We start from the raw sequence: 21,656 nt of genomic DNA on the forward strand, positions 1-21,656 counted from the left end.
GAGGACGTGGAACTCTGGGTTGGGGATGTCAGTCCGGGCGCCCGGCTTGGAGACTGCAGGCCAGCAGCAGGTGCTGTGTCTCGGGTAGGAGGGTCGGGACAGGCTCCCAGCCCCTGCAGAGGTTGGGGGGGTCTTTCCCAGCCTCTGGTGAGGACACTGTGGCCCGCAGAGGACCCCGAGTCCTGCATGATGGGGGTGAATGTGTCAGTCCCAAGCCCTGACTTGGCTCGGCAGGGGGCCTTGGTGCCTCCGGTGAGAAGGTGAGGCCAGGGAGGCAGGGGCCGCGGAGTGCTGGCGGGGGTCCGTGTCGGGCCTCTGGTGTGGAGCCCGGGGGGTGGTGGTGGTGCAGGCTCGGCGCGGCTCGGCGCCTCGCCCTAGCGGGCGTGGAGACTCCGGGCCGGCAGAGGGCGCTGCCCCCCCAGACGGGAGGCTCGGGCCGCCTCCGGGCCGGCAGGGGGCGCTGGGCTCTCGGCGGCGTGGCGGCCGCCCGGCAGGTGGCGCTCTGGCCGCGGCCGAGGCTGGCGGCGGGCGGCGGCGGCGGCGCGGCGGCGCTACGGCCGGCTCTCGGGCCCCGGGAAGCGGCGGCGGCGGCGGCGGCGGGAGCGGCGGCGGCGGCGGGAGCGGCGGCGGCGGCTGCCGGCGGCGGGAGCGGCGGCGGCGGCGGCCCCGGGCGGGCGGGAGCGCCGCTGGCCGAGCGCACAGGCCGCGGCCCGCGGAGCCCGCCATGCCGGCGCGGGTGTGAGGCGCGGCGAGCCAGGGCCGAGGCGAGCGGCGGCCCCGCCGGCCTGAGGCCCCGCAGCGGCCCGGCCCGGGCCCCATGAGCGGCGGCCTCGGCCTCCGGCGCAGCCCGGAAATGTCCGGCAAGCTCGAGAAAGCAGGTGAGCGCGGCGGCCGGGCGGGCGGGGCGGGCCTGCGGGGGCCGCGGCGAGCCGCCGCCCAGGCCCGGGGCCCCCGCCGCCGCGCGGGGGCCGGCTCGGCGCGCCCCGGCCTGCTGGCGCTCCCGGGGCGGCGGGGCCGGCGGGGTTCGGGCCCCCGGGCGCGGGCAGCGGAGCGGGCGGAGCCGAGCCCCGGGAGGTGTCACTGCTGCCGAGCCCCGAGTGTACGTTGAACCCGAAGGAGCCGCTTCGCCGGCTTCGGAGGAAGCAGGGTAGGACGTGTCCGGGCGCCCCCGGGGCTCGCTCGCCTTCGCCGCTGGCGTTGCGCTGAGCCCTGGAGGCAGGGCCCGGAGGGAGCCCGCGGCTTCGGGGGCGATGATAACCTCATCTCTTTGTGTGTTTCCTAGAAATTTCGGAGAGCTGCCTTCCCACTGCCGGGCTGGGGATCAGAGTCCCCAAAGACTCCGTTATGGCTGTGCCTGGGGGGGGGGGGGTAGGGTGGCCCGGAGCGCCTCAGGCCAGCGACACCCTGCAGGGCGAATCCCTGGGTCCCGAGTGAGGTGGGCGGGCAGGCCAGGGCTCCTGTGCAGGGGGAGGGGGCACCGTTGCTTGTCATAGAGCCTGGGCGCCAGCCTAGCTTGGCGGCCGAGTGGTGCAAGGCAAGGCTCTTAGGGGCGCAGGGGCAGGTTGCATTGATTTGGGAAGTTGTGGGTGCTTCCCAGGCTGAGCCCACAGACTCTTCTGCACGGGGCCTGGGGAGTGGACTCAGAAAGCGGGGGGACTTGCAGGCTGCGGTTTAAGCACAGGAAGGAAATTTCCGTAGCCTTTATTGAGGGTTTTCTGTATATCCGGCTCCGTGTTGAGCACCTTACAAGTGTTGCTCAGTAAATCCTTGCAGGTTCTCGGTGGGAGAGGACTCGATCCTGGTTTCACAGGCTCGGGGCCTCTCGGTGAGGTTGCCCGGGCCACCCAGAGAGAGGGCAGCTGGCCATCCAGTGCCGGCCTGGCCGCCTTCCTCAGGGGCAGGGCCCTCGGTTCCATGGGGCTGTTTCTTGGGTGTTTTTCTCAGCTTCTCGTCAGGGCCATGCCCAGTGGCTGCGAGCTGCTTCTCGGCACACGTGCCATTCCAGAAATATCTTGGGGTCATTTGTGCAGCGTTTGTCAGGAACCCCTGCGGAGAGCGTCTCAGAAGGGTGCCGTTGGGCAAGTTGGATGATTCATTTTAAATAAATAAACAACGGGCTCTCCTTTGATTAGAAGGACACGCTCGCTGTCAAAGACGAGCGAGTGGAGGGAAAGTAAAAAGCAAGCTGAAAGGCCCTGTCAGCCCGTGAACCACCTTCCACGGCTCAGACCTCGCAGAGGGGACGGGTTACTCGGGGCAGGGGCGGGGGGCTGAGGCCAGTCCCTTTCAGCATAGATGACCCTTAGCCTTCTCTAGGCACCTCCTTGCGCTAGGGTTTGCCTCAGATGCAGCACCCAGTATGCGCCTTCTTTAGCGACGCCTGTCAGAGGCGGGGAGAGCCGGACCCAGCCGAACGCCTGACTCCCAGGGCCCCTGAAATGTGCAGGCGTGAGGGCCTGGGCACAGGTGAGGTGGGGCCGCAGCAGCGAGGGAATGGGGGAGGCCCTGGAGGGGGGCAGGGCTTGTGCTAGCCCCGGGGAGGGCCCCCCAGGCGGAGTGGAGGTGGGGGACAGGGCAGAGAGGAAGGGGCTGGCCCGGGGCCATGGGAAACCCAGGAGGAAAAGGCACTGGGCGAGAGGCGGCCAGGCAAGAAAGTTCTGAGGTTGGCACCTTGTGTGGAGGTAGCAAGAAGCCCGGGGCGCGTGGCTTTTGGCCGTGACTCACAGCCGTCAGGGACGAGGAGGGCACCCCTGGAATGAGGGCTACGTCTTCCTGCTGGTCATTACAGGGGCGCTTCTCTTTGCATTTGGAGGAGGCTTCTAAACAGCAAGTCACCCGCAGAGGGTTTCATTCAGGGGAAGGGGCTTTGGGGAAAGCAGCGGCTCCTGTGAGCAAGTGAGTCCCTGGCAAGTCGTAGGGGCCGATACCCGGTAAAGAGTCATTGTGGGTCTCTGGGGGAGAACTTTCGGAGTCTGTCCTGGTGCTTGGCAGTGTACTTACTCAGCAGCGCCTGGCTGGGGGTGGGGGGAGGGGGCTGCGGGAGGGGTCACACCTACTGCCTTCCTCTGGGGGTCCACCCACCGTTTCTTTGGGGACACGAAAAGGCAAGCATCAGTTCGTGCTGTGTCCGGTCCTCTCTGCTCCACGGAGGACGGAGACAGTGTGGGTTCCATGGGGTGGTAGAGGGTCGCTTGCTGGCTGCTCAGGGCCTGTCTGGTTAGGGTTGGCGGAGGACAGTTGAAATTGGAGGCCCAGGAAGAAGGCCAGGTCGGAGGCACATGGATCAGGGAGCTCCCTGGGGCGAGCTTGTGAGAGAGAAGAGGCCCTTCCCTAGGGCCCACGCGGGACTGGCTTTGAAAGAGTGTACTGGCAGGAGGTGCGTGTGGCCGCCCCAGGGCCACTTCGGGGGAAGCGGCCAGCGCGGTTCCAGTGGCGCCCACATGTATGGCCGTGCCTGGCCGATTCACACTTAGTTCCAGCAAAACACATCGGGTGCGGACGGTCGAGGCCCTGATGTTCCTGGAGCTAAAATGCGTCTCTTGCCTATGAGTGGAGGTGGCAGGCTGGTGGCTCTGGGCTGGGTTCAGTCCATAGGGGTGTTGTGTTTGATCCATACACGTTCCCAAGGAGGAAGGCATTGATGGCCAGTCCTTAAAAACCAGGAAATCGCTCACGTATCTCAGATTTCTGGTTCTCTCAAAAAATGAGAAGCTCTGGTGACTCTGAGGCCTTGTTTCCTCGGGGGGGTGGGCTGTGGGCACCACCCCGCTCCCCCCCCAGCCATGTCTCTGATTCCTGTTTCCCACTGGGGCTGTGGGCATTTGAGTCTGCGTCCCCTTCCTTGGAGATCCCATTTGTGTGTGTGCACGTGAGCGTTTCATCCGGACTTTGAACTCTGCCCCATTCCTTCATCGATTCACCCCTCAGTCCCAGTCCGGCACCGAGTTCCCGCTGGAGCTGCACGAGGCTCCAGGGAGCCAGCGTTGAACCCAGCGGACATCGCAGTGGAGCAGCGGCCCTGGCAGTGTGGGGAGCACTAAGGAGGCTAGGAGGGGTCACATCAGACTTACGGTGGGGGCGGGTGTTGGGGGGCTGGCTCTGTGAGGAGTGAGATTCAGGGTGAGATGCAGAAGGGGGTGCGCAGCGGAGGGACAGGGAAGAAGGGGTCTTCAGTTTTCCTGACTGCTCATCAGAGCCTCTCTTGCTCATTCGTGCATGTCTTCCTTCACCATATAGTTTGTCCAGCATCTCCTGATGGGCCTGGGCTTGTTTTGGACCCCCCCCCCACCATGGCCTTACCTCCTAACTGGGGAGATAATCAGAATACACATCACGAAGATGCAGATTACGCAGGGGTGGTTTTTTCTTTAAATTTTTTTATTTATTTCTAGGAGAGAGAGAGAGACAGCGTGAGCAGGGGAGGGTCAGAGAGAGGGGGGGAGATACAGACTCTGAAATTGGCTCCAGGCTCTGAGCTGGCAGTCAGCACAGAGCCCGACGCGGGGCTCGAACCCACGAACCGCGAGATCATGACCTAAGCGAAAGTCGGACGCTTAACCGACTAAGCCACCCAGGCGCCCCAACGCAGGGGTGGTTTTTAAGTCTCTGTTCCTAGTTCTGTGTCCCCAGCCTCTCCTGGAGTTCTGTTGCTCACTGACCGCCCTGCCCCCCGCCCCCCGGGCAGCTCTGTAGGCCCCCCGGGACCCCGAGCTGCTCCCCAGCACACTGCCTGAGAACAGAATAAATATAGTGCCTCCCATTCCGGTGTATGTTTTTCAGATGTGTGGCGAGGCTTTTGTTATAAATTGAAAAGCCAAATTTATCCTGTCTGCGCGGATAGTAACTTTTCGTCGTCCTGTTTTTTCTCAGAACAGCTAGAAAGTACGAAGCTATCCCTTGAGGCCATAGTAAGTCCTTGCAGATCCGTGCTCACTGGGTTTTGATCCATTTTAAACTTCTTTCAAATATTACTCTTCCTTTTCTTCCCCCATCCCCCCCTTAGCAATCTTTGTGGTCAAAATGAATCCAGTTAACAAATACAACGTTTCTGTGGCTCCGTGAATGTCAGCCTTCACTGGCACGCACGTGCAACACTTACGTTGTTGGCCGATGCTGTGACGCTTCACCGGGGCACAGAGTCCGAAGAAGACCAGCCTTCCAGGGCCCTAGTCCAGGAGTGGCATCAGAACGGTCTTGACCATTTCCGCAGCACCCTGTAGTTTCCAGAATGCATGGGGAGATAGCCTTCTTTCACCCCGCCTTCAGGACAGTCCTGGGAGCGGGGCCAGGGCCCCTCCCCTCTCGTACCTGAGACTGCGAAGATCCGGGAAGGTGTGGGGAACGGACCGGGCGGCCTCCAGCTCCTGCCCGGCCCCCGTTCTGCCCTCACAGGGCACCGCTCAGAGCCTCCCGGGGTGCTGGGCGCACAGTAGCTTTCTATCTTGATCCTTGCTCATCTTTCTAAGTTTCTGGTCTTACCCGAGGGAGAAAAACGACGACTCAGTTGAAGAAAGGTAGGCCCAGCGTGGCCTTTGGGCTGCACATGATACTAGTAACACTCATGGCCTTCGCGGTCCTCTGCAGAGATGCGCCGCACGGCCGTGCGCTCTGCCTCACAGATCGGCCCCAGCGGCCCCAGATGTTGCCTGCTCTCCTGCGCAGCTGTTGGCGGAGGTGTTTTGAATGGGATTCCTTGTGGCCGACGGACTTAATAGGAGGCCGTAACGATGAGTCATGTGTGAGCTTGCAGGAAGATCATTTCCCAAATGAGCCTGGATTGGAGAAGGCCCCGCGTACGGGCCCGGGTCCCGCCTCAGTCCAGCTGGCTGTGGTCCCTGTTACCATAATAAGATGACGCACTGGTGAGAGCCGCGGCCTGGCAGTGCCGCCTGCTGCCGCGCCCGTGACCCTCCAGCCGGGCGCCTCGCCGCTGGGACAGGTGCTTGTCAGCCACCTTGCCCTGAAGGCTGTTTCGTGATGAAAAAACAACACCTGCGGTTTGTGAATTCTTAAGGGGATCTGTCATCTTGGTGGCTGGCCATTTGACTAAAACTCTGAGACCTGTCACTGTGACCCTGGGCGATTCTTTCCCTTTTTCGGGGTCTCCTTTTCTCTGTCAGTGCTGTGAAGGGCTGAGCCTCTCCCATTAGTGCTTCCTTGTTTTGTTCTACAGAAGAGGGTGAGGACCGTGGATCCCTCCCGCTCAGCTGTGGCCCCTGAGGGTCCTGCGCCGAACCGTGAAAACTTACTTCCTGGATGTGCTCAGCCTCCTCTTCCAAAACCAGCTTCCTCTGGGCCCGTCGCGCCTTCTCCTCCTCCTCCTCCTCCTCCTCATCCATTCTGAATTCCTTGGGAAGGCCCCAAACAAACACCTGGGGAAATCGGTATTGTTTAGCTCATCCAGAAATCAGAGCCTCACTTTCCTTTCGGGAAGTTAAAAGTCATCAAGTGTAGTTCTGACGAGGCCGTCAGCTTCTCGAGGGAGCGTGCCCGTCCCGTCCACCACCAGGTCGCCGTAGCTAGAACATAAACGCTCGCTAACTGCTCACTGGAAGAATGAAGGAATTTAGTTGATATTATCATAGAATGGACTTAGGTCTTTGATTCTAAGTCTCAGAATTATCTTTATTATTATTTTTTAAGATTTCGTTTTTAAGTAATCTCCACACCCAACGTGGGCTCTCACTCACAACCCTGAGATCAGGAGTCCCACACTCCACTGACTGAGCCGAGCCAGCCAGGTGCCCGAAGTTTTTTGTTTTTTTTTTTTTAATTTTTAATTTTAATTTTTTTATTTTCAATTTTTTAATCTTTATTTATTTTTGAGAGAGAGAGAGAAAGAGAGACAGAGCATGAGCAGGGGAAGAACAGAGAGAGAGGGAGACACAGAACCTGAAGCAGGCTCCAAGCTCTGAGCTGTCAGCACAGAGCCCGACGCGGGACTCGAACTCACAAACTACGAGATCATGACCTGAGCCGAAGTCGGACGCTCAACTGACCGAGCCACCCAGGCGCCCCATTAATTTTTTTTATTTTAGAGAGCATGTGAGCAGGGGAGAGAGGCACAGGGAGAGAGAATCTCAAGCAGGCTCCACACTCAGCACAGAGCCAAAATCAAGGGACAGACACTGAACTGACTGAGCCCACCAGGCAGCCCCCAAAATTATCTTTAAATGGAGCTTCTTCTGGGTTTTGAATTGCCAGTTGGGATGTTTCTTGGTGAATTAGTAGGACCAGTGATCCGATCAGGGCACGCAGACAGTTGGGGGTCTGTGTTAACCAGATACTTTGATCACTGTTTTGGTGCAGTTGTCTGAAAACCCACCGCAAGGCTGAGGTCAAAGTCTCAGCGCACTACGGGATGAGAGACTGAGCCACGACCTCTCTGACGCCGCACCTGTCAGGCCGCTGCCGATAATGGCTGTGTGGGTCTCGGGGACGCTCAGGGGGTGGTCCTCCCAGGCATCTGAACGGCTGTGACTTTGCTTTTTATTTACAAGCCCTGGGCACGCGCCGTTTCTGCTCGGCCTGCTCCCCGCAGCGGCTGTGATCAGAGGCCTCGTCTCTCCCTGTGAGTTTTGCAGCCGGCCCCTGAGTGTTACGTAGGATGCGCCACCTGCACCGTCAGCTCTGTTTGTGGACTGACTGCGGTACACGCTCCCCGAGGGGCTCGGAGAGCTGGGCCGCTGGGGCCCTCCTGGTCCCCCCTTTCCTCTGTCCGGAGGCTCAGGAGGAGTCTCTCACGTCCTGTCCTTCTCTGTGAACGAAGATGCAGCGGAGAGATTTACCTCCTGGATCGAAAGTCTGGCCACGTCCCTGTTTGCCCCCCTTTCCTTCCAGGTTGCGGTTTGGAAGACGGACGGCAGAGTCCTGACCCACAGTCCCACCGCGTCTCCCTAAAGCCCATTGCTGCCCCGTCACAGCTCAGGCCCTCTCGTCTCATTAGCTCCTTAAAGGCGACCGTTCTCCTTGCCCTTTGCTGGCTTACCAGCATCATAGCCGTTTTACCACAAATTCAGTGTTGTGATCAGGAAACTGCCCTACTTTAAAGCAGAGACGGGGTGCTGTCCGGCACCCGGTGGCCTGCGTGCTCCCCGGCCAGGAGACAGAAGGGCGGAGTTCACACATCTGCTTTCTGGTTTTTCAAACATTTATGCCGTATCGCGTGGACTTGACAAGCGTGGCTCCCGGCCGCACGCCATACCGTTCGCCATACCGTTTGGAGTGGCGGCAGCTTGTGGTCTCCCTGTGCAGGGGTGTGATGCATGCAGCCTTTGGGAGAAGGTGGGTGTGGACTGGAGTGAAGAGGGAGAAGGCGGGTGTGGACGTGGAAACAACGGTTGTGTTTATTTGCTGCTGATGGACCGTCACGTGTGCCTCCTTCCTCACAAGGCTGGTTGTGTGTAGACGATTGTACATGGGCCTCAGCTGCTCTTTTCAGTGGTAAATACAAGGAACAGTAACGGCGAACTTTCCGCCCTTCCCATGTCACCCGGCCCCGGGTTGCGTGTTTCACGCACGTGGCCTTGTGTACCCCTCACAGTGGGAGGTTCGGGCCCCTCTTTGTGGGCTGGGGTCCAGGGGTGCAGAAGAGCTGAGACCTGCCACCGGGCAGATGCTGAGTGCGGGCCAAGCGGGGACGACCGCCCATTTTCTGCATTTTCATTGGCTGTGACGATTTTATTCTCTGGACTGTTGTGACTTGGGTGGAACTGAGCCTCCACATTTCCAGGGACCCCTCTGCCACCGAAGCGGCTGCTGCACTGAAAGAGCCGCGAGATAATGCTGGGAGGGGGATGCCGGGGGTGGGGGGGGGGGACGGTGAACCTGGCTCTGCTGCTCTAGCTCACAGTGGGGCCAGGGAGCCCTGCTTCACGCTGGTGACCTTGGGCAAATTGCTTAGTCTTCCTGAGCTTCTGACACGTCTGTTGTCACGTGGTGGGGTGGACAAACCCGTCCCGGAACCCTTCCTGATGCTGGTTCTCTGTGAGCCTCGTCTGCAGTGTGCAGGGGGCAGCCGGATGTGTTGGGTTGTTGTGTTGGGTTTTAAGGACACTGATACTGTGTGGCGCTTAACTGTCATCACATTAAGACTTCCGTAATCCTTTGTAACTTTGAAGACACTTCTCTGGACACGAGGGTTTTTTGCCGTTGTTTTTGGGTTTTGTTTGGTTATGATAAGGTGCCGGAGTCGTACGGCATTTTCCCCAGTTAACCAGCAGTTAACGGTTGCCGGGTACTTCCCGTGCGTCAGGTCCCGTGCCAGGAGCTGCTCCTTTAGTGCGTGTGTGATTGTGTCAGTTCTGTCCTTACAAAGAGAGTGAAATGGCAGGTATTGTGCCCACGTGAGAGTTGGTGAGGAAAGGGGGGAGTGGCTTGCTGGGGTCATGTGCCGAGTGAGGGGCAGAGCCAGCTGGGGACCCTGGGTCTCTCCCGTTGCTTCTCTCCCCGTCCTCCCCTGCGTGTGCTCCCCGGCCCCTCTGGAAGTCTGGATCTGGGGGTCCGGCGCTGGTTCGGCGCAGAGCCACCAGGAGGCCGCTGTGGAGCCGCCCTCGTCTATTGTGTGGAGTCCCCTGGGGCTTTCCAGCCTCCGAGGATGAGGAGGGTGTTTGTATCTGTCTGCAGGTTTTCAAAGCAGCTTCTGGTTTCTCAGTTAGCGGTGGCTTAAAAAGTACATTTGCTAAAAATATTGTACGAGAACCTGCTTTGGATGTGAACCGCGGAAAGAGGCCCTTAGTTAAAACAGCTCTCCACCCGCCCACCCGTCCGGCCATCACTGAGTGCCAGGTAGTCTGCCAGGGCAGGGGAGGGTGTGGAGATGAGAGGCGTCTGTGCCTTCAGGGAGTTGACAGTCTGGCCTCCACCAGTGCTGTGTATGTGCGGGAGACTTTTGATTTAGGCTTTCATACTTTCTTGCCACTCATTCATGTCGGGAGCGGCTCGGGCCTGGGCCTGGAGGACGGAAACCTGCCTCCTGGGCGCCGGGTCTGCATGGAAGGAAGTACTCTCAGCGCGCCTCTGAGCCCTCGGAAAGAGAAGGCGGATTCTGTAGAGAGAAGGGACAGAGGCACAGGCTTCCAAGCCCGATGACTGTGGGTTTGGCTCGAGCTCTCCCACACAGTGGTCGCGGGATCTTGGGCGAGCCACTGCCTGTGTGAGCCTCCGTCCTCGGCTGTAAAAGGGGGAAGGTCATTACCGCCTGCCTTATAGCCTCGAGGGAGGGTTACCTGAGGTGATGCACGCGGAGCATTAAGACCAGAGGCTTTGACACAGAAGCGCTCGTGAGCGTTAGCTTTTGCTCTCCCTTAATGTGTCCCCTGCTCTCAAAGGACAGTTTCTTTATAAATGGTCAGATGGGAAGTGAAATTCAGACCTCTGTGCTCGCAGAAGAAGGGGAGGTCTCTGGCTGTTGAAGTATTATTTCCTTTCAGGATCTCTCTCTCTCTTCTTAATTTGAGAAAGCTGAGTTCCAGGGAACAGGTTATTGTAACTAATAAACCCTCAGAGAGATCATTTATAGGAAGAGCAGAGAGCATTTCATTTCCGCCGCATGTGGCCCCGGCACGTGATGCGGTGGGGGGTGGGGGGGGTGGAGGAGAGGCCTGGTTCTGCTCTCCCTCCCATCCGTGTGGAAGGAAGGGGCCCGTCCTCATGGCTGGCAGCCTCTCCCACCGCCAGAGCAGGCTCATGGCCTGCAGGTGCATTTGTGCTTCCTCCCAGGAGACGGCAGCTCAGTCCCCCCTTGCAGCGGTGACTCTCAGGATGTGCGAAGCCATCTCTGTTCAGCTCTGAAGGTGAGCCGATCGCCGTTGGTGCTTCTCTCTCCTGAAAGCAATGTTCCCGCAAGCCGTGCGCGGCCCCTTTTTTACACATCACTCACCAGTTGTCTTGAATGCCACGAGCAGGTGGTTTCTTGCCCTTTATTTTTCCTCCTTGATGGCGTCACAGTTAGGCTAAAGGCAGAAGTCGGGATGTACTGTTCTGAGCCTCCCTTAACCGTTACCGTGCTGGCCTGGGCTTCTGCGACATGTGAAAGTGAGTGTGTGCAGGCTTAGAGGTTTGTCGGGGCAGGCTCGCTGGGAGCACGGGGCTGCTTGCACCGAGACCAGAGCCCAGTCGGTACTTTTCACTTTCTTTAATCACTGGGTCCTGGAGCTACAGAACCTCTCACTTAATTAGCATAACCACACTAATTTGGGCTTCTGCCTCAGCTTGTCAAGAGTGCCTTACACATACTGATTCTCTGAGCTCATCTGAAAGCCAAAGGCATAGAACAAAAGCGTGCTTCCCCGCCTGCTCTGTCCTTGTTTTTTCTGTGCACTGGGCGCCGTCTCTCTTAATGACCCTAAACACGCAAGGTCGTAGAATACAGCTTCCATATCTGACCGGGACAGGAGCTGGGACCTGGACCACACTTCGGCCCCGTGTCGCAGGGAGCCTGAAGTTCCTTGGTTCTAGCTCGGTGGGTGAGAGCACCTACCGGTGAAGAAACTGTGTGCACTAAAATCACCACGGGGAGCGTGTGAGTCGCTGTCCCTAGGAGTGCTTTGAACAGCGACCTCTTGGGGTGACGGAGAGGGACCTGGCCTGAGTGGCACCGCACAGGCCTGCTGTGCCCCAGAGGCAGGCCACGATCCCTCCGGGGACCTTGGGACTGAGTGGCGATTCCTGAGTTTCTTAAGATTGAAGTCCTAGTAAGGATTTGATTGAAGCTCAGTAGACCCCCTGTCCCTGGCGAGAAAGATTCATTTATGTGCAGCCATGGTTCTACGCCTCTAAATCCCTGCTGCTATAGGGTAAATGATAATTAGCAAACACTGTACACCTCAGAAAGCTTGAATGGAATCGCACGTATCTGAAATAATCCGGACTTAGTTTCTCCCAGTTCAGTCAGACCTGGGTGCAAATCACTGTTAATCGTTTTATGTTCCTGGAATTTTGTGACTGTTCTCCCAGGTGATGCCTGTGAGTTGCTTAAGCATAACGTCTGTGTGGATAAAGGAGAAACCCTTTTGCCTTCTGCGTGAAAACTCTGTAAATTCACATGCAGTAAAATTGACTTTCTTTTGGGTGTACAGTTCTCTTGAGTTGTAGCTCCTCTCTACGTTTGTGTGACTACCGCCACAGTCAGAATGGAGAGTTGCTGCTGCTGCTTTGTGGTCAAAACCTTTGCCCGCCCCTGACTCTGAGCAACCACTGATCTGTTTTCCATCCCTGTAGTTTTACGTTTTCCAGAATATCCTAGAATATAACTTTTGGGAGTTGGCTTCTTTTAATCAGTGTAGTGCCTTTGAGATTCATGCAGTCGTTTTTATCAGTAGTTTATTCCATTTTATAGCTGTGTAATATTCCAGCGTCTGGATATAATCTGTGTTTATCTGCATAAAATTTGATCTTGGTTGACTAGCTCTGTTTCCCGGAAATAGACGAGGATGGCGTTGGACCAATAAAAGTCAAGCGACCCAATTAAAGAACTTGAGTAGACATCTCCAGAGAGGATGACCAAGAAGCACGTGAAAAGGTGCTTGCTGTCATCAGTCATTAGGGAAATGCAAGTCAAAACCGCAGATACCACCTCACACTCACAAAGATGCCTGCTCTCAAAAGACAAAACCAGAAAACGACAAGGGTCGGTGAGGCTTGTAGGAATCGGAACAGTGGGTGCAGGTGGCCATCCACCCTTTCTCGCACACAGCTCCGGAGGCGGCTCTCTGACCCTGCGTCTGGGGCTAGTTGAGGCCATCCCCGAGTCCGAGGCACCCTACTGTCTGGTTTTTGCCCTCGTGTGGCACGGTAGTGGCAGAGAGGACATATAGAGACCACGTGGACCGGGAAAGGCCTTGAGACTGGACGGAGGAAAAGTAGGCACCCATACTTCCCCCAGGAACCTGGCGACCCCATCCCTGCACTGGGACCAGTCGTTGAGGTGGTTCAGCCACCCGAGCGGCACCTCGCTGCCAGAAGAGCGTCTCTGTCAGATGTCTCTGTGCTCAGCTCCAGATCGTCTCAGGCTCACCTCTCACACTGACTCCAGCCATTGCTGCCCACGTCAGTTCTGCATAGGCTGCTGGCACTACACGTAGGTATTGCCTGGCACCTCTCCAGGGCTTCCCTTAATGCTGCAGCATGGGATAGTGTGGAAATCTGTGTGGCACGTGCAGCCCAGCAGTGCCAGCGACTTAAAGCTCTTTGAAGCAAACTTTGACCACTGGCAATGAGCCCCAGTGGACACCTGCTTTCCATTTCATCAGCAGATCAGCCGTCCAAAGACACAGTACCTGCAACTTCCCAGAAGGTCTGAGGGATTAAGGAATGGATCTTTGTGGTGGGCAACTTGATCATGCCCCCACCCCTTGTCCTGCCCTCCGAGATCACACTTCCACTCTAACGTGCTGTTTGCATGTTAAAAGAAGCAAGAAATTGGAACCATTGGGCACTGCTGGTGCGAATGTAAAGTGGTACAGTTGCTATGGAAAACAGTATGGCAGTCCCTCAAAAAATTAAAAATAGAATTACCATCTGATCTAGCAGTTCTGCTTCTGAGTGTGTGCCCAACAGAAATAAAGGCAGCATCTCGAGAAGGTATTTGTACACCCAGGTTCACAGTAGCGTTGTTCACAGGAGCCCAGAGGTAGAGGCAACCCAAGTGTCCACCGATGGGTGAGGAGATAAACCAGACGTGATGTGTGCGCATGCGGCGGAGCGCTATCCAGCCTTACAAAGGAAGGAAATCCTGCCACATGCTTCATCGTGGACGAACCTTGAGGATGTTATGGCCAGATGAACTATGCCAGTCACAGAGGAGCAAATACCATAGGGTCGCACCAGTACGGGGTTCCTAAGGGTAATCAAAATCCCAGAGGCAGGCAGTAAGGAGAGCGGCGGCTGAAGGGGCTGGGGGGCCGGGGGAGAATGGTAATTGCTGGTTAACAACGTCTCGTAAGATGCAAGGAGTGATGGGGCTGGGTGGGATCACAGGCAACAGTACGCATGTGCTTATTACCGCTGGCCTGTGCACTTAAAAATGGTGAGGATGGTGCATTTTGTGCTGTGTGTGTTTACCACAACTTAAAAAAACTCAGCTACGATATTTTTCAGTATTTAATCATTATTTAATCTTAAAGGTCTTTCTAAATTATATTACAACATTGAAACGACTATGGCAAAGGACAGCTGTATTACTGGGCGACAGTGCTCATGGTGAAAATGACCTCTGGTTTAAGGAGTTACATCTGAGCCAGGAGGACACAGAAATAGCCTGTAAACACCTGGTGGGACACCATACTTCAGGCCTCGCCGCACGTGGGGAACTCCTAGAACCGGGCTTGTCCCGTGAGGAAACCCACGTGATTACGAGATGTGGGTTTCTGTGGGGAGGGAGGCTTTTAAGCCAGGGCGGGTCCTGTACCCGCTGAATGTGGATCATGCCACCGTGGACCTGAGCTGCCTAGCTGTGCTGGGCTCCCGCGAGGACCCTCCCAGAGAGAGGGTACTGTCCCGTGCCGCCCTCTGGCAGCCTCTGGTTCCCACCCTCTGTCTACCTGAACAGATCAGTGCCAAGAGTGGCCAGCGGAAGCCCGGGGGTGGGGGTGGGGGCGGAACCTGGTGGGTGTTGTGGACTGACACAGTGAGCGCTCCGTGCATGTCAGCTCTTAATAAAGACTCTCGCTCACCCGTGGCTTCCCTCTGAGACTGCCTAGATACCGTTGTTGGCACTTACTCTCTGAGTTGACAACACAGATGGCATTTACTCCACTGTTTGGCAGGATTCCAAGCTATCGGCCCCATTCATGAGACGGTATCACTGACCTGGCGGGCAGGGGAGGAGGATCTAGGGAGAAGCAAGAGCAAGGCTTTTTCCAAGAAGTTGAAGGCTGGGCAGACTGTAGATGGCATGGGGCCTCCATTTGGGAGCTGCCTCCTTGGGATTGCCACCATAAGGTCCCGTGAGTCTCATTGACACCTCTCTGGGACCCCGGGAACTGTGGCACTGACACACAGAGGACATAGTATAGCTTTAATGACACTTCTCAGGAAGTAAAGAAAAAATACGTCAGCAACATAGACTATAAAAGAACACACCCTGATCTCAAAAGGTAAATTGTGAAGAAATCTACATCTTAGGTTCAGGGAAATACGGTGTGAAGTGTTGGTTTGGTCTTTTAGCGGGCCCTGTGAGCACCTGGCGTCTGCAGGTCGTGGCACTAGATGCCGGGGACACGGGGACGGCTCCTGCTCTCGTGGCGCCCATGGCAGCTGGCCCAGCCTCTCCCAGCAGCACGAGCCTTTGAGGAGGCGAGGCGAGGCGCTGGAGGGTCAGACTCGAGCTTACAGATGGAGCCCTAGTCCAGTGTCACGGCCGGTGTCTGGACACCAGAGGAAAATTAACTCTGAGGATCACTGCGCTCATGCAGACTGTGGCAGATGGGGTGATGATCACGCATTCCGGCTCACACCTGCTGTCCCGCACAGTTATTAATAGCACCCTCCCTGTCACTCTCAGAAGTGTCCTGGTTTGGATGGGAAACCGCTGAGGGAGGCATCATCCACACCTGCTGAGTCCCACATTTGTGTCGAAGAGGGTCTCGGTTTGCAGTGAGAACGATTTCAAAAATAGGGTGTGTTCCAGCGCAGGGTCAGGCCCAGGGACGCCGCAGGAGGCCGGCTGGATTTGACTTTGGTCCCATTCTCCCCCTGGGCACCTGCCACCCTGTGTGTTCCAGTCACTCAACTCACAGAAGCATCAAAATCTGGGACACTCTGGTTTAAAAAACAATAAACATGTACATACAACAATCAGAATGTGTTTTCCTTATGGTAAAAATTAGACTAACCAGTCTTAAATTCCTTTCTTCGGAATGGATAGAACAGATGTTAATTAGTGTTTGTGTCAAGCCTGAGAAAGTTGGAAAAATAATTATATAGCAACACTAGGCTAGGTGAAGTCGGATGGAGATTTTGTTTTCTGTGTTGCTGTAGAAACGTGTACTGGGAGATTGAATTTTTATGAAATTTTATTTTTAAACAGTATTTTTTTAAACTTTATTTATTTTGAGAGGGTGCGCACAGGAGTGGGGGAAGGGGGGAGAGAGAATCCCAGGCAGTCTCCCTGCTGTCAGTGCAGGGCCCAGTGTGGGGCTTGAACCCACGAACCGTGAGATAATGACCTGAGCTGAAACCAAGAGTCAGATGCTTCACCGACTAAGCCCCCCAGGCGCCCCTAAGATTTCATTGTTATTCAAGTGATGTATCTGACGCTTAGACAGGACGCTTTGTGTTTATGATAAATTGATAACATGCTGCGTACTTTATTAACAGGTGTTGATGACAGAATGTTCTGGGGCCCAGTGGTCCCTGCCTGGAAGACCTGTGGTAGCCCCACATGCTGCCCACCTTCCATAGTGGGGCTTGGACTTTAGCACCTGGAGATGCTGGGCTCCAGCCCCCAGTATCTGATTCACTAGGTTTGGAGTTGGGCTGAGCGTTGGCCTTTCTAGCAAGTTCCCCTGTGCTGCTGCTGCTGCTGCTGCTGGGGTGGGTGAGTGGGGGACACCCTCTGGAAACACTGCTTCAAGTTAAGTGTGGAGAGGACAGAAGGTTCCTAGGAATTCGACCTCGAGCGCTGCCCTTGGATAGTGTAGCTGTAAGGCTATGGGATGGGACTTCTGCGTGTCGATGCCAGGGGCCGTGCTGCGTGCATACATGTAATCATCTCAGCAGCACTGCAGGGAAGGGTAGTGGCCTCGCTCTACAGGTGAGGAAAAGGAGGCCCCGGAAGGTTTGTGTGACTTGCCCGCTGCCCCACAGGAGAGCCGGGTTGAGGCCGCTGCTCAGCGCCAGGACCCTTATAAAATGAGTTCATGTCAAAGGCATCACGGAGTGAAGATGACTCTAGCTCTACAGGCACGAGTGAACAGCCGGAGAGTGCCCGCGGTGACACCACTTCCCGGCACTCTGTGCTCTCGTCCGCAGCGTCTAATTAGTGCTGACGAGGTGGCCAGGAGATCGGCAGTTATGCAGAACCTTGGATGAATCGCATGCTGAGTATACTGCCCTCGGAAGATGAGCTAATCAATTAGGCTGATATAGGAGTCATTGTTAGCAAGACATTTTTAAACTACACGTCTGGAACTTGAAGACCAAACGCTAACATTTAAGTTCAGTTTAAAGTCACCCAGCGTTCGCGTTAGGACTGTAGGCACATCGTGGTCAATGTTTACAAGCTACTCCTGGGTTGTCTCGATGTAGACGCGTCCCATAACCTGAAGGCACGTCCCTCTCAGCCCTCGTGTTGCTGGATCCTCTCTTCCAAACTCTCAGTTTTGGGATGTTCTAGGGCTGAGTCTTCTGCCGCCTTCCCAGGCAGCCTCAGGCCCATGTCTTTAAACGCCCTCCAGATACTGGCTGTTCCCACGTGTATGTTTTCAGCCCTAAACTCTCCCCTGAGCCAGACTGCCCGCTTGCCGTCTGCCCAGACATCTCGCAAGTTCGCAAGTGTCCAGCCGTGACATGCACAGATCGGAGCTCATGGTTCTCTGCTTCACCCAGTGCCTGACTGGCTCCTCCCGGGCTGCTCCCGACAGGAAGTAATGCCATTTTTGATCTAACTGTTCAGGCTCAGACATCTTGGAGCCATCCCTGACTCCTCTCTGACACTTATTCCAGGCCACCACCGTCTCTCCGTGGGCTACCGAGGTCCCCTCCTACCCGGCTCTTGGTTTCCACTCTTGCCTTACAGTCATCTGATCTGCACTCATTAGATCACATCAGGCCTGTTCACGATGTCAGAAAGCTTCCCGTCACATTGTGAAGTCGGTCCAGAGTCCTTGCCCTGGCCTGTGGCCCCCTGTGCTCTGGCCCCCGAGCAGGCTTTTGAGCTTTTCCTTCAAGTGTTCTCGGAACATACCAGGTATACTCCTGCCTCAGAGCCTTTGGCTGGCTGTTCCATCTCCCTGGAGGGGTCACTCCCCCCGGGGCAGTGGGGTGCGCCTCCCGAGAGCCGGGTCAGAAGCCACACTCAGCTGCCGCGCCCGTCACTCCTGCTCACGTGCGGAGAGTTGCTCCCCTCGCTGTACAGTGAGTCTTCTCACCGGGGATGCGGAGCCCGCGTTCCACATTCCTCCCGCCCCTCCTGTGCCTTTCTCCCCACTGTCCCCTTGGCCCAGCCCTTTCGTTTCCTTTCTTGTAACCTAGCATTCATTTGCTGCTTTTTTGTGCTCTTTTCCCTCTTTGGGAGGTAGGCTCCTGTGAGGTTCCTGGCCTGCAGCTGAGGCTCACGGACTGTTGTGGACTGAGTGATGAAAGGCACATATTGGGTATGGACTCAGCCTCTTATTGGAGAGGGGGCGGTGCTTCCTGGAGAGCTCAGAGAGCCCCGCCCACTCGGGGTGCAGGGCGCATCGAGCCAGCTGCTTCGTGGGGCTGGGGGCCTCTGTGTCTGCGAGTCAGGAGCTGTAAGGGGCAGGAGGGGACCGATCTGAAGGCCTGGAGAGCCGGCGGAAGGTGTGGGCGCCTTTCCCTCTTCTGACCCTGTTGTGCTCCAAGCAGAGCAGAGAATGTGGGACCTCTTTACGGTTGCGATTGACAGCCTGCCGGGTGCTGACTGCTAGGTTTCTGTGGCTTACTGGAGAGGAGGGGGTGAGGTGCAGTGCTGGTGAGCAGGCGTGGGTTTCGGCATGATATCGAGCCTTTAGCCAAAGGTACTAGGCCCCAGCGTGGGGGATGTGGGAGATGAAGGCAGGAAAGGTAATTTGGGGGCCAGACTCTGCAGGGCCTTGAATGTCAGTCCGGGCACTTGAGAATTCCTCCTGCAGGTATCCCAGGGAGCCTCGACATTTTCAAAAGTGCTCTCCACACATATTGACACTTCTCCTGAGTATTCCAAATATCATGACATAAGCCGCAGAGGAGAAAATTACTCTTTCTGTTCACTTAAAAAAAAAATAGTCTCAGTCTCCATTAGGGGTGTGGGCTCTCTCTCTTTCACGTCCCGTGGGCTAAATTGAATTCCTGGCCCAGTCGTGACTTTAAAAAGAAGAACAGACAAACAGCTTCTTCAGAAGGCCAGGTGCTGGGTGAGCAGTGAGGGGCCTGCCGTGGTCGCCCTTCCTCCGGCAAGCCAGCAGGCCCGGCGGAGGGCCTCAGGACCCAGAAGCTGGCTCCCCGGGAGGCCTCAAAATCCGAGGTTCTGACTCCCTGTCGTTTGCAGGTTGGGTTAGACCCCAAGGAAGATGGAGTGGCAGACTTTACAGTTCATTTCTGTAGAGTATCCCTTCTGGGCCTGCCTGGATTGAAACAAAGCAGCCTTGTTTTGGATACAGTATCAATATTCAGCGAGGATTAGTACTTCGTAGTTGTTGACACACCCCTGCCAGAAATAAGGCAGCGGCTAGATGTGGAAAAACACCAGCCTGGGAGCCTGTGATTCAGGTTCTCTGGCTCTCTGTGGAAGCTTCAGGAAACGTCTTTCTCTCTGTGGATCTCATTCTTCTCGTTTGGGGATGAGAGGGTTGTGGTTCTTAACCTCTGGAACTCCGAGAACCTCGGTAGCAGCCGTGGGCTTTCCTTCCCCCAAAATGAACACTCACGCTTTGGCCCACACTTCAGGAGCCCCCTGAGGCCCACGAGACGAGGCGCTGTACCTATAAGGCCCTTCCCCACCTGACTCCCCTCCTCCCTCCCCGTTTGTGTACCTCCACCTACATCAGGGCCTTTGCACATGCGGCCCCTGCACAAAATGCTGTTCACCCCTTTGCTTGGCCAACTCCTGCTCATCCTCTGAGGTTCACCCTTCCGCGACCGTCCCTGCCAGACGCGCTTCCCTTACCCTGAACTTCTCGGCACGTGTTACCTGACTCTCCCCAAGCTCTGCGTCGGTATTTGTTGGGTGAATCCCCGAGGTCCCTCCGACCATGTGTTCCGTGACTGACAGGTGACTCTGCGAGTGTGTCAGAAGAAAATGCCAACCTGTGCTTCCTGTGAAACACAACACATGACACAAGATTTGCCACCTCCCCCCCCCACCCTTTTTTTTTTTTTTTTTTTTTTTTTTTTAGTCACTTCAAAGCAGGGCCTGGAGGGCCCAGAACCTGCTGCCTCCGTGCCCTGCTGGGCCTGACCCCCAGGCTGGCCATGCCCCTTTGTTTATGTCCTGGGCTGAGCTGNTGTGAAACACAACACATGACACAAGATTTGCCACCCCCCCCCCCCCCCTTTTTTTTTTTTTTTTTTTTTTTTTTTTGCCTTGGCTGATTTCCTCTGGGACTGGGCAGGGAAGTCACTTCAAAGCAGGGCCTGGAGGGCCCAGAACCTGCTGCCTCCGTGCCCTGCTGGGCCTGACCCCCAGGCTGGCCATGCCCCTTTGTTTATGTCCTGGGCTGAGCTGGAACTCCCACTTGGAGCCTGGTGCTTCCTCACATTGTTGTGTTTTTCTCCAGGGGGGAAGTGACCAACATCAGACTTTCCTCCGAGCAGACAAAGTCCGCACAGGAGCCTTGCGTCAGCTGTGGGGGACCTGCCTCCTTCTCCTGGCCCGGGGTGGGGGGGGCAAGTGTGCGCTTTACAGCAGTCCCTTGCCTTTCCCCACGGTTTCTCTCCTAGTTTCTCTTGAGGAGTGATGAACGCCCGTAGGAAATCCAGCAGCGTCTCGTGTGCAGGGAGAGGTCTCTGGGAACTATCTCAGAACTTCGGTAGCTGCAGTATGACTGCCCTGGTTTAGGTCGCTTTCCCATTCAGGATGTTGTTCTGATGGTTCCCATGTCAGTGAAATGTCATTTGCACTAAAGAGATGAGTCGTCTTCCAGAATATTGCAGCGGACTTCCTCTGATATGGGAAGAAAATCCCTTGTGCGGGGAAATAAGTTTTCTTCAACAGAGCCAAAGCTGGATGTTTATAGGTAATAGAATAATAAAAACAGCAGCGGTAGCTTTTCTTTAATAGTATCTGCTCTGTGCCAAGCACTTTTCAAACGTCACATGTAACCTTTGTGCTGCCCTGTGAAGTAGGCGGCATAATTGTATACCTTTTACATAAGTGAAAAATTCAGGCCCAGAGAGGTTAAGGTCCTGTCCCAAAGTTGCCCAGCTGGGAAGTGCCCACAGAGATTCAAACCCAGGCCAGCCTTCCTCCAGGGCCAGCACCTTCCTACTGCCCTCCTTCTTCCTCCAGTCTCGAGGAGATGGGTGGTGGGATTTCCCAGCCAAGGATAAAAAGGGAGCTAGACCCAGCTCTCTCGCCAGGTGGTGGCCCCATCGGTCATGCAGGGGAGGAGCGTGGTGGGCCCGGCCCTTCTGTGAGTGACTTGGGCTGCGGTAGTAACACCTGAAGGAGTAACTGAACATCGAGCCTGATTATACGGTACATACGTCCACGGCGTCCCTGAACCGTTTGTATGAAACAAGGAACCACATCGCACTGGCCGTGCGGTGAATGCTGTTTCTGGTAGCGATTCATCGTCAAGCCATCTCGTCTGTTAGAGTCCCACGTGGCCTTCCTGGTGTGCGAACTGGGGGTGGGTCGCTGGCCACATTCATGACAGTGCTTCCATAACAAAATGCATCCCAAGTTAGAAACAGTGGATTTACCGATGAGCCTCACTAGATGAACTAGAAATTTCCTGGAGAGAATAGGTTTGAAATGACCCTGTGTTTCAGCTGCT

General features: G+C 56.1%; 1 protein-coding gene across 3 annotated transcripts in view; it reads left to right on the top strand.

Annotated features, from left to right (window-relative positions):
* The first annotated feature begins 661 nt into the window (after positions 1 to 661).
* RAPGEF1 (Rap guanine nucleotide exchange factor 1) overlaps positions 662 to 21,656 on the top strand; it is a 130,299-nt gene continuing 109,304 nt past the window's right edge. The window contains exon 1 of one of the 3 annotated variants that reach the window (XM_039229563.1): positions 662 to 878. In XM_039229563.1, coding sequence (XP_039085494.1) covers positions 818 to 878 — 61 coding nt within the window. In that variant the 5' untranslated portion in view covers positions 662 to 817. The remainder of the gene's footprint in view (positions 879 to 21,656) is intronic. The other 2 variants (XM_039229560.1, XM_039229562.1) reach the window with 2 other exon arrangements.

Source organism: Hyaena hyaena, unplaced genomic scaffold (genome assembly GCF_003009895.1).
Source record: "Hyaena hyaena isolate Hyena2069 unplaced genomic scaffold, ASM300989v1 scaffold_38, whole genome shotgun sequence".
NCBI lineage: Eukaryota > Metazoa > Chordata > Mammalia > Carnivora > Hyaenidae > Hyaena > Hyaena hyaena.